The 13,050-nt window shown below is 41.5% G+C and overlaps 1 protein-coding gene and 1 long non-coding RNA gene across 3 annotated transcripts; one reads left to right on the top strand and one right to left on the bottom strand.

Moving 5' to 3' along the window:
* Nucleotides 1-463: 463 nt before the first annotated feature.
* Nucleotides 464-12,296, bottom strand: LOC134484972 (uncharacterized). Of its 2 annotated transcripts, XR_015644802.1 has the most exons (4): nt 12,257-12,296; nt 11,628-11,749; nt 4,477-4,627; nt 464-595 (listed from the first exon to the last, which is right to left on the bottom strand). It is a non-coding gene; the product is annotated as an uncharacterized LOC134484972 (long non-coding RNA). The 2 variants fall into 2 exon arrangements; XR_015644801.1 differs by lacking the exon at nt 464-595 and having other exon boundaries at nt 4,326-4,627.
* Nucleotides 7,028-8,071, top strand: Taar4 (trace amine-associated receptor 4). Its single transcript, NM_175583.1, is given in 1 exon segment — nt 7,028-8,071. A coding segment is annotated over 1 exon segment (1,044 nt).
* Nucleotides 12,297-13,050: the final 754 nt, after the last annotated feature.

Genomic DNA, 13,050 nt, shown 5'->3' with positions numbered 1-13,050 from the left:
TAAATATTGCTCCCACACATACACAATAGCTAAATACTATTTATATTATTCTTCATCTTCATTGTTCCACAGTGTGTTATGTCTTGGAGATTTATTACATATCAATAAACAAATCTGTGTTTTAAGACTGTATAATATCCTAGTTTTTAAAGTGTTATATTCTCTTTTACTGTTTATTGTCTCTGATCTTTTGCCTGTTTGCATGTATCTTTAAGGAATCCGTCTGCCAGTGCTTTGGAAGTTTGCTTTGAAAATTATTTTACTCTGATTTTTCTGATGATACTGCATTGCTGGTCTTTCTGTGTAATGAGATTGATTTGATCCATTGAAAATTTGTATGTAACTTATATGTTTGTAAATTATGAGAAAATTCTTGGTAAATATTTCGGTAATTGGTTTCTAGACGCCTGGTGTTATGAGGTATGAATTTTTTGGGTTGTTTTTGAAATTATACTTTACCTGTTTTAATTTTATTCCACATCTCTTAATTTATTATTTCTCCCTCTTTAATTTTTATTTATACTTTGCCATTCACTTATGTTCCTTAATTTTGGAGGGAAGATCAACAGCTGAGAACAGTTTATTGATTACAGACCTGCAAATGAAAAAAGGTATTTTTAAAAGAAATATCAAAACAGGCATATATTGAATATGTCTTGTCAAAAATGTTTAGGATGGCGGTGTTTATTTTTTTACTTTTAGAGTATTTATATGGACATAAGACATTTTGGAAATGAGCTATAAATCTAACTAGGAAATTTAATTGTTTCACGTATACATTACACACATGGTGATTTAGGGAAATCTTTTCAGCAAGCCTGCTTTTTACTTTTAACATTATGTATTTACTTATTTGTGCAGGTGCGTGTATGTGGCCTGTGCAGTCATGGCACACAGATCAAGTCAGAGGATGTAGTAGTTGTCTCTCCTTCCTGGAATTGAGCTCAGATTGTCAGGCTTCTTCAGTGAGCTGCCTCAGTGGCCAGTGTCCCTGTGTTTCACAGTGTACCTGTTCACAACATCAGGCAGATTCACTGTGTACCTGTTCACAACATCAGGCAGAGCATCCTTCTACTCTTGGCATTGTGTTTACAAGCAGAGTGTCTAGATTTTGTAGTGTTTGGTATCTGAATCATTTGACCTTTAATCACTTTCCTTTGCAAACTAACTTTCTTTTTAGATCTTTTTTCATTCATTAATGAACTTATTTATTCATTTTACATCTTGATCACTGGACCTGGGGACACCCCCAACACCTACACCAGGTACATCACATCAAGTCTCTCTGCAGGGCTAGGCACGTCTTCCACTGAGGTCAGACAAAGCAGCCCAGCTAGGGAAATGAATTCCATAGACAGGCAGCAGCTTTAGGGCTAGCCTTTGCTACCATTGTTGGGGGACCTACATGAAGGTGCATATCTGCTACGTGTGTACTTGGGGTCTCAGTCCAGCTCATACATGCTCTTTGGTTGGTGGTTTATTTCTACTTTTAGAAATACTGGGACCCCAAAAGTGGTTTTGCCCTGAAAAGTTCCCCAGCAGAACATTTGTTTCATTAACATGGAAACATTTAAGCCATTAATAAATGAGATAAGAGGGATGAGGGAGGGAGGGGAGGAGGGAAGGATAGGGTAGGGAGAGAGGAAGAGAGAGAGTAAGAGAGGGAGAGAGGGAGAGAGGGAGAGAGAGAGGGAGACTCTGAGGACTTAAACCATTGTTAGAATGTAACCAGCAACTAGCAGTTTTGGTAACATAGTTTATACAAAATAAACAATATAACAGCTATTGGATAATAAGAACTGGCCTTCATAGAGGGTGACTTCCAAGCTCCCAAACTGGGAGAAACTGTGGGGTGTGCGTCATGGTTCTAGATTCTGTAATCACACCTGTGTCATGGTTTTGCAGCCTCAGGAGGGAGATGGACCCTGTTTGTTTTACTCTGGTTTTGCCTTTTATATCCTCTGATAGATTTTAAAACACTTCATATGCTTACCGTCTATTAAAATATTAACTTTATGTTTCCACAACTGCACACTACTTAAAGTGTCAATATTAATAAAAGTGAGGCTGGGGAATGGATCTGTGTACTTGCAACAGAAACCTGGGCATCTGTCTTGGATCCCAGAACCCAAGTAAAAGTCACGTGGGGTAGCTCAGCACGTCTTGTGGGAAATGGGAGACAGAGACAGGAGGATCGCCAAGAGTTCATGGGTCAGCCAACTCAAAGACCTGTCTTAAATGAGTGGGAAGGTGAAGGTGGACACCTCGGCTTGTCCTCTGACCTGCACACAGGAAGCAGCAGCACCAGCCTACACTTACACACACCCACATGCACACTCACACACCTCTCTCACCAACATGCAACATTAAAATGACCAAATACACAGTATACATTTATATGTTCTCAATCTGGAAAGTTTAGAAGAGTGAGTCTTGTTGTTCCAAGTGAGCATGAAATCAAATCTCAACATCTCCAGCTATTCTATCTTTATTTATGAAAGTGTTTCATGAATGAATGGATTCTTCAGAGGAGGCAATCAAGTTAGTTTTTCAACAAGTTGTTTTAGATGTGAGCAATTTGATTTTGTTTTTGTAGAAATGTGTAGGCTGAGTTTTAATTTTTTTTGGCTTTAGTGAATGACAGGAATGATCTGTATCAAACTCTAATGGGAGTACCATCTCCAGTGACCATAAAGTCATTGCAATATGATGGGCTTGTCCCATTTCTTTTCTTCCTCCTCTTCCTCCTCCTCCTCCTTCTTCTTTCTTCTTCTGTATTTTGTTTTGGATTTTTTTGGTTTTATTTTTTCTTTCAAAAGATATGTTTTGTTATATTGTTCAGGCTGAAACATGTTGCAATCCTCTTGTCCCTCTTTCCTGAAGGTTAGAATCGTAGGTGTATTTAAAACACCCAGCTACAGCACGTTTACAGAGTAAATTCCTTAGTAAAGAATTAACTTTGATCTCTTTTCTGTTCTTGCTAAGCTAAATGCCTGTCTGCTCTACCTAGCAACTTCCAGATCAGCCACGACTGCACAGCCACACCCTGTTTCAAAAAGCCAGAGGCTGGAGAGACGGCATGGCCCGTGGATTAGCAGTGTATTGTTCAAACAGAGGACCCGAGTTCATTTCCCATCACCCACATCAGCATGTTCACTATTACCTATAACTCGGGCTCCAGGGGGCCTCCATGTCTGTGTCCTCTGAGGGCACCTGCATTCATGTGTGTGTACCTGTCTTTCCCCTGATCCCCCCTAGACACAAAGTTAAGAATAAAATAAAATTAAATAACAAAGTTACTCAACATAACTCATTTAAAATAAAAATAAAATAGTAAAGTATTGAAAACAATTCTTTAAAAGGACCAATAATCTAGCGTCTGGTAAGAGGTAAGGTTCATAGCTGGTGAGTTACATTTTCTTCTTCTCTCTCCCATCCCGTCTTCCTCTGCTCCTTTTTTCCCTACTTCACACTTTCTCACCTTTGACCTCATGCAATGTCTCTGAGGTCACAGCCATAGGACCACAAAGGTAGTCTGCTCTCTGGAGCCTAGTCTCTGGTGGCTTTCCATGATCTTAACTGGTGGCACAGTGGAGGTGGTGAAAGGGGCTCCTGCAAATTGCAGGATGCAGGAAATGCAGCCTCAAGAGGCACATTTTGTGCTTAAATACGAAGGACAGGGCAGCCTGCCAGGGCCTTCCCTCATGAGCGCGGACCTACGCCCTATGTGCTTACCCCAGAGGGAGGAACAAGCTGGAGTGGAGGACAGGGACGACACAAGAGGACAGGGGGACTCAAGTGCCCACTTGCCTGGTAAGAGACTGACATACTAGTTACTCTTGGTTCAATAACGGTTCTCTAAATTACCTACCAGGAAACCAAATCCTGGTAAAATAAAGGAGATTGCATCATGAGAGGGAAAATAAATTCAGATTGGCTTTGAGTGGAGTTGTTTTTGTTTTTGCTCTATTGAGGTGAGCCACACTTAGAATACTGGTCTGCATAAGCAAACCTGGACTACTTCAAAAAGATCACCGTATATTAGAGAGGCAGGAAAGGAAGACCCCAGCTGATATGCTATCCCACCTGTTGCCCTACCTAAGGATGGGTGAGATGTTCTGAGGTAAGAAGTAATGAGTATTTTTTTTTTTTGCAGACAGTCTTCAAAGTGGGGTGTTTATGACCTAATCGTTAAAATAAAATGTATGTATGGTAAAGCTGATATGATGTCTTCTAGTTTTCCCCCACATATTAATATCATTGGGTTGTCAAATACCATCTCCCTATTTGAGAGAATATACATTGATATACTTTAGGTATTTAATATGTGGGAAATGTTAGCACCTTGACTTCTTTCCCGTTTATTTCTGGTTTGGAACAATAGACCCAGGGTCTTGCTATGTCACCTGGGCTGGCTTCCAGTTTGTAGTCCTCCTGCCTCTGCCTCTAGGGTGGTGGGATTACAGTCATGCACACCTTGTACAGCTTGGATGTTCAGAATCTGTATTCCACAGTCCTTGTGTCTGTTCCATTGGTTGGTAAACTTTTCCTGCAGGGAGCTCACTTTGAACCAAGTAGTTCCAATTCTCTTTCCCCAGAATGATTAGCAAATCTTTCTTCCCGTCTCCTAAAAGAAATAAGCAAGAGTTCCCCATGCTTATTGAGTGGTGGTGGAAATACAGTGCTTAGCTTAACCCTCTGCTGCTTGAGTTTGGGGGAAAAGGTTAGGGGTTAAGGGAAAAAAAAGCAAGACAACTTGCTATTATAAAAGAAAGACACCACAAAGAATTTCACATTTTACTGTTCTAGAAGAATCACTGAAGAGATTTTTTTTTTTTAGAATTTGAAGGCAAGTCTCCCTCCAAAAGGGGGGATTTTTAGCATGCCAAGCTTCAAAATTGCACGCAAAAATTCATCTCTGTTCCTTTCCCTGACCGTTTCCTTAGAACAAAGAAGTACAAAGAAGCAGTCAGAGTTGTGTGTGCAGCTGTTGGCCAGGAGCTCAGGAAAGGGATTTAAGCACATTTGTCATGACCTTAGCTATTCTTCTGGGTGATCATCTTAATATAATTTGTTTTATGTATCCCCTTTCTTCAGCTAATGTTTTACTGTTTATCTCCCAAGTAAATGTAGCTGTATTTTACTCCATCTTCTGTCTTAATCTAACCTTTAACTATTTTCCTACACATCTAACTATGAGGCAAGAATGAGAGCAGATACTGGTAATTGCTAGAAGTGTTTCCTTCCACGTTTTAAGAAAAGCAAGGCAGGATGTAGCTCACTGTTAGAGTCCTTGCACCGCTTGCTTACAGCCTTTACTTGGGTTCCCATTTTCTCTCCCAAAATATACTTTACAAACTCAGGGTAAGCGCAATTTTCCGAATTATTAGCTTGACAAAATTGAAACTTAAAACTTGATTAGCCATATAGCAGCATATCTCAGACTGCATGGTTTTGTTTGGGGAATGAGATTTTGCAAATAATCAGTAGCAGAAAATGCCTGAGTAATTTTATGGTGATTGTTGCTTATCTTTAAAGTTAGTTAGACGTTTAATTTATTAAATGAGGTCATTGGGTATTTCAGTATCTTTAGTCTCATAGCCAAGGGGCCAAAATGATACCTAACCACCCTGAATATCTGTAATGGGATGGAGCCTTGTAAGTGTTTGTCTTTCTCGAATTTGTCTTCTGTACAGCTTAGGTTCTCACCTTCACTTTAATTGCCATGCTAGCTGACACAATCAAAAATGAAAAATATTAACCTTAAGCATTAGATTTCTATATCCAAAGCCAGAAAAATATGCTATTGTGTTAAGATTTCAAATAATCTACAGATACTGGAAACAATTATTGAGGTATTACAGCTCGTGACAGAAATACAGTTTTCAAAGGTTCTGCGCTCTCAATATTGTCTTCATGTAAATCAGCCTCAGGATGTACCATATATTCACTTTCCCAAGGGGTTCAATGAGTTTTAGACTGTTCTCAGGCCAAAGTCCGTTCCTCCAGTCTGCCACTCAATCTCACAGATGCTTGCCCTGGGCTGTGAGAAAATCGTGTCCAAGCTCAGCACTGGAAAAACAAACCCACGTCAAAGCCAGGGTGAGTCAGCCCTATTGTTCTCAGCTTATTAATGTTTCGAATGACAGGTTAAATAATACACAGCTGTATATCATATTTGGTAGCAATGTAAAACTTGGAATCTCTGTCCCTGTGGGTCCTGAACCGCAACTCTGCATCCTAAATGCAGATGCTAAATGGAATAAGCCCACAAGACTTAATGGAGGTCGTCCTTTGAACCATTTTCCTTCATTTTAGACATTATTTATGTGCAATATTGTAATCTTGGCCACGATTCTACTCTAAATTCTGCAGACTGTGTTTTTCCCATCGCAAGGAGAAAGGCTTTTAAGTGGGGGTGGCAGAGGTAGCAGCATTTGTGGCAGCTCACGGAAAAGACTGTTTTGTAAAAGAGGCAGTATGGCTTCAGATTCTAATCATCGTTTAATCTAATTAGCGATTCCATTGCTCCCAATCACTCCTGAGTGCATTTTAATCCAGGAAATTGGTTAATAGAACTGGACACGAGAAATGCTTGATCAGTTTATAGAGTCAGAGCTACAAATTAATATGATGGTACACACTTCTATCTTGGATGCTGGGTAACAGTATCACTCTGTGTATGCTGGGTAACAGTGTCATCTATGGATACTGGGTAACAATACCAATCCAGGTTTTTCCAGTTGCCTCCCTATTCAAGATATGATCTCAGACTAACATTCTTGTCCTCTGCAAGGACGACACGCAAACGACAGAATCCTAATCCAGGCTTTAAAAAGTTCCACAGGTGATTCGTATGCACATGAAGTTTGGGGAAAACAAGTTCCTGGTCAGTTGGAACTCCCACCTTGGTTCAGACTCGAACCTAAGATTCGATGGACAATGACTGTATTGTTCTTTTCTTTCTTTCTCAGAAAGGAGCACAGCTCTTTTGAAAAGGACTCATAGTACCCACAAGACAAAGACGATGAATTCACCTGACCTCTGGTACTCCCCAGAAACACAGTTTTGCTTCGCCGCTGCAAACAACTCTTGCCCGAGGAAGGCGAGGCCTGCGCTTGTGGTCTGCGCCATGTACCTCGTCATGATCGGAGCGATAGTGATGACCATGCTGGGAAACATGGTTGTGATCATCTCCATTGCCCACTTCAAGCAGCTCCACTCCCCGACCAACTTCCTTATTCTCTCCATGGCTACCACAGACTTCCTGTTGAGCTGCGTGGTCATGCCCTTCAGTATGGTCCGGTCTATCGAGTCGTGCTGGTACTTCGGAGACCTCTTTTGCAAAGTCCACAGCTGCTGTGACATCATGCTCTGTACCACCTCCATTTTCCACCTCTGTTTCATCTCAGTGGACCGCCACTATGCTGTCTGTGACCCACTGCATTATGTCACCCAAATCACCGTCGGCGTCGTGGGGGTCTTTCTACTCATCAGTTGGTCTGTCCCCATCCTGTTTGCCTTTGGCCTGGTGTTCTCAGAATTAAATTTGATTGGTGCTGAGGATTTTGTTGCAGCCATTGACTGTACAGGTTTGTGTGTGTTGATATTTAACAAGCTCTGGGGAGTGCTGGCTTCCTTTATAGCTTTCTTTCTGCCTGGGGCAATCATGGTGGGGATTTATATACACATTTTCACAGTTGCCCGGAAACATGCCCGGAAAATTGGTCCAGGTCCTAGGACAAAACGGGCCCTCTCAGAAAGCAAAATGAAGGCCACATCCGGAAAGGAAAGCAAGGCCACCAAGACTTTGAGCATAGTCATGGGAGTATTTGTGCTGTGTTGGCTGCCCTTCTTCGTCTTGACAATCACAGATCCTTTCATTGGTTTTACAACCCCTGAAGATTTGTATAATGTCTTCCTTTGGCTCGGTTATTTTAACTCCACTTTCAACCCCATCATATACGGCATGTTCTATCCTTGGTTTCGAAAGGCCCTGAGGATGATAGTCACAGGGACGATCTTTCGCTCTGACTCCTCTACCTCCAGCTTGCATCCTGCACATCCTTAGGCAATGCCCCGCATTAGCCTAGATTCTTTTTAAAAGAAAGGATCTCAGATGTCCTTTGTCTCCAAGAAAGAGGGGTGGGCTGGTTAGACTGGAAACAGCAGACACAATGGCCACCAGAGAAAGCACTACATCTAGTGAGCTTTGTTGTTCCTGCTGTTGCTGCTGGTGTGTGTGTGTGTGTGTGTGTGTGTGTGTGTGTGTGTGTGTGTTTGTGTGTCTATACATGCGTGCATGCCTGCATGCGTGCTGAACCTCACAGACGGGTTTATTTTTGGGTGCCTACCTAAGGCACTCCTGTGAACAAACAAGAGAACAAAACTAATTTCCTCCAAAGGCTGGTGAGCCCTGAATTATGAAGTTTAGGTGTTAACTACTTTGGCTTTGATTTAATAAATATCCTCAACTGAACTTGGAACGTCCAAGGAGGAGACATGGAAGTCCTCTACAATCACTGACAGCATACAGCGAATCCATGCAAACTTCTGTTGAGTCCATTACTGTTTTTATAGAGGATTGAGAAAGAGCTGGAGAACAGCGGAAGCCTGAACTAAGAAATAGGGAAGAAGAGCTGATAAACTGTAGCAAACAGCTGTGGAAAAGAGAGATTTAACTCACTTTTCTAGAGGAATTGCTGAGGGATTCATAAAAACACTGAACGGTTAGTAATGAAAAAAAGAAGAAAGGGTTTTAGGAAAACTTTTTTCTTTTTCTGACACACATCTTTAATGTACATCAATACATATATACTCTGTGAACATATGTACTGACATGTATGTGGGGGGCAGGAGCACATGTCTGCATTGCGTGCTGTGTGTGTGTGCGATGTGTGTGCACCAAGTGTTAATTAAGACTGAACTTCATTTACAAAATTGAGCTATTTCACTTCCCATACTTTGGGGACGTCCTTGCCTGACTAAATGTCCTTTTTCCATGTCCTTTCGTCTTTCCCTTCTGCATCTCTTATACGTGTATTTCATTAACTTTTGTCCCTCATCGTCTTGTTCTCTTCTTTTGAATTCTTAATTAAGTAGATTTTCCTGATCGATCTAGTCACTTGGTCAATGATGTCACAGACTGCTGTAAGATACTGTGAACTTGGGATTTCACAAGTGTTAAGTGAGCTTTTAGGAGCCTGTTTTTATCTCTGAATCTACCTTTGGCCCAGTGTTTTCACTGGTTACTTAATCCTCAGTTCAATAGACCTCTAAGGAGACATTTCTATCCCATCTGGGAGCCCTGACCTGCATATTCTGTGATGTACCTTGATTTTCAGAGGTCAGGATTTGCTCATCTGATTGAGCACCTTTCAGAGGTACTGAGAAAGTTCTGTGAATTACTTGTATGACAGGGAAATATTTGAAGTGACAGTTTGACTTTGAAGGGCTTGGTTGAAGTCATTTAATCCTTTAGATATTCTTTACCCTGAAATTTGGTGTCAGCATACAAAAGCTATGGTGTCCTTTCTTTTCAAAGAACCGAGGAAACAGGAGAGTTGCTTAGGGCTGAATCTCAGGTCGGATTTTGAAGGCCCAAGATGTCTCATAATTAATTGCAGGGATCCCTCAGGACTCCCTTTGATCATGGGCCAATTCTTCTGGTAGCTTAACATGGCCCTTTGTACTGCTGAGTCTGAGTGAGTGCCTGAAGTGAGGGGCATTCGCTCATCACAAACTCGTTCTATTGAGCCTCAGAAGGACACATAACCGTTGACAATATAAAGACTTGGGACCTGTGGCCTTCTCACAGGTCAGCAATTTCTACAAGGAAGCCAAATAAAGGAAAAATGGAGGAGCTAGTGGAAGTCTACTGAAGTCTAAATCATTTGTTATGTTAAGGAATTTTACAGTTTGCAAGAGTGCCCATGAACATTAACTGAGCTGTCCCTCAGGACATTCTGGTCCATTCTTCCTGTGACAACTCATGCAGGAACAAAACATCCCACCATACATCCCTCAGTTCTTCTCTTTCTAGGTTAGACCAAGCAGCCATTATTCCAGGAAGCCAGTGACTTCCATGGATCCGTGGCTCTGGACCCAAATGCATGTGGGTTAATAAACATTTGTCCAGTGCCTATTTGCTGTTGCTGCTCTGAGTGTTCGTGTTCCAGAGGCGAGTGAGACAAAATCCCTTTTCAGGGGGGCTGCTGCCCCATAGGGGGAGGAAGAGACACTCACTAGGACTGAAGGGCCAGGACATAAGCTTTGAGAACATCAAGGGAACACTTAGCCTCATTTAAACATAGTGGAGACTGTGGACTTTTAACTCAAGGAGACATATCTAGTTCATAAGAGAGGCAACATCTCTACTAGAATTGGGATTATTGGTAGGGAAGGTAACTAGAGCATCAGAGAAAGACCACTGGGCTATCCCATGATACCTCAAGGAAGCAGGATGGTGTAGAGCCTGCCAGGTACTGACGTGGAGCTGCAACATGAGCTGTAAAGACAGTGGTGGGTGGCCACCTGTGGATAGCTGGTGCTTTGCAGCCCGGGCTCATGAGTTTTATGTCAAACCCAGGGCCACTGGTGCATTGCAGTGCCAGCTGCCAGGAGCGAGTGGTGCTATGCTGCAGCCCATCAGTTCTTCCTCCTCAGCATAGTTCTTTCTCTTCTTATGGGTACATGAAGAATGATGGCCACAACTTCTCTCGTGCTTTCAAGTCCTTTTGAGTGTCAAGAGCATCTTGGATGTGATCCTTTAACTCAGGATCATGTCCAGAATGAGACAGAGGTGCAGTTTCCACAGAGGTGAAGTTGTCACAGCATGGCTTGTCATGGGAAATAGGACGAGAGAAGGGAAGAGCAGACCACGTTGGCATAGAGTCGGTTCAACCAGCCGATGAGGACAGGCTGAGCTGCTAGGGAATGAGACAAGGCTTGGGGAACCCTACATGCAACCTGCTAAGAAACTACATCCATTAGGTGAGTGGAAAGCATTTAAATACGAAGCAATTTCAACCACTAAATTTCCACGTTTTTGTCTATACCCCATTAAAACATTTAGGATCTGTGCAGCTGAGACCTGGCCCTTCTTCCTCAGTCTCTTTGGTTCTAAGACAACAGGCCTGTAACTTTATTACAAACTAGCTGTGATTCCATTCTAGATGGACATATGAAGTAAAAATCAAGTTATTCAATGTAATGATAATATATGATATTATTCTTACTCAGGCCTATTTCGTGGTTGGGAAAGCTCTCCCACAGAACCCAGGCTAACTGCTTCAGTGTTTTACCACATGTGAGCTCTGAAATGATCTTCTGAGGGGGAACATATTTGCTTATAGAGAGAGGAGGGAGGAAAACAAGAGACAGGGTTCTGAAGCAATCTCTGTAGTGATTGATGTATAGTTGGGACAATTTGAAGTTCCAGCTCATGGAAACAGCTTAGAATTATTGTCTAGATTACCACCCCACTGCTCTGAGATATAGACTACTGAAGGGTCAGTTCTGGTAAGATAAAGTCTATTCTTAACCCCCACCATCTCAGAGAGCAAAGTAATGAAATGAGACTTGAGTCTCCTATTATGTAGCTTGTCTTTTATGCCCATAGTCATTACCTGCTATTATGTAAAAGCATAATTCATAATTTTATTATGCTTTTCCATGTATCCTGTTCTTCTTGGTGATGTCTCTCTCCTTTCTTGTTCATCTGAGAAGGGTCTGGGACACACGGCAGGATCTGTTCATGAAGAGAGGGGATGGATTTGTTGCAAAGATGGAATAATGGTCATTCAAGACTTTCATCATTTTGTAAGGGACGAACTAATGAAGAAAGGTTCCTCCTAGTAATCCTAGACCTTCTCTTTGCCTTTCTAAGCCTTTCGTTTCTTATATTTTTGGTTTTGAGTCTAGCCTTTAATGACTGAGCCATCTCTCCAGCCCTAAGCCTTTCATTTCTAACGTATACAATCCCAGCAAACGTCTTTCTGCTTCGTGGGACCAATAGCTGCACAATTAAGACACGTGAGATAATTTCTAACCATTACTAATTATCTTTCTTTTAAAACTTTATGGATTCTTCCTTTAATGGGAGAGAGTTTCTTTACAAAAGTGGCTGGTGAGATTGCTCAAGTAAAGGAGCCTGCAGAACAAGCCTGGCAAACTGTACTCCATCTTCTGAACCCACGTAAAAGTAGAAGAGAAACAAATTCATAAAGTATAATGGGGGAAGCAACCAGAGACAGACCGTGATCCACCACTTCCTATGTACATGTGCCACTTTCTGTGTACATGTATCACTTCCTGTATGCTTGCGTCACTTCCTGTGAACACGCGTTACTTCCTGTGTAGATGCATCACTTCCGGTGAACATGAACGGATGTGGATATCCACATGACTAATAGATATCTGTCTTTCAGTGCAAAACATTAGTTGTTTTATCAGCTCTTGTACCCATGTGCTGGAGAACATCACCATAGTGTGTGTTTGAGATGGAAAAGAGCTGCTCTCATCATTGCAGCCTGACAGCAAGCAAGGAGGTGTGAAGGAGGGGGTGGCGTAAGATCCAGCTGCCAAGAGCGCATTCCAGTGATCCATTCTGTCCAACCAAACATCACCTCCCATCTTTCCTTCCACTAAACCCATCAAGTACAAACCAAGGAAGAGGTTAACTCATTTATTGTTAGGTCAGAGCCCCTGATGATCTAATTACTTCTGTAAATACCTCCCAGATGTGTTTTATTAGTCTCCTAGGTGTTTCTCATTCCTATTAAATTAAGAATTAAGATTAACCATCATTTTTACTAATAATGTTATGAACATATTGGCCAGTAATTGTAAAACTGTATCATCAAGTTTTAAATATGTTTTTATTTATTCTTTGACACTTTAATGTATAAAAATAGAATATATTTCAACCAAATTACTACCCTTTTCCTTCTCTTATCCCTCTCCTACCTTTCCTTTCCACCAAGTCTCTCTTCTATTTCATATATTTTTAAAAAACGATCTACTAAATTTAACTAGGATTGCATTCATAAG

The sequence above is a fragment of the Rattus norvegicus genome, chromosome 1, assembly GCF_021556685.1.
Source record: "Rattus norvegicus strain SHRSP/BbbUtx chromosome 1, alternate assembly SHRSP_T2T, whole genome shotgun sequence".
NCBI classification, from domain to species: Eukaryota; Metazoa; Chordata; class Mammalia; order Rodentia; family Muridae; genus Rattus; species Rattus norvegicus.
This window is presented reverse-complemented; position numbering and strand designations above follow the sequence as displayed.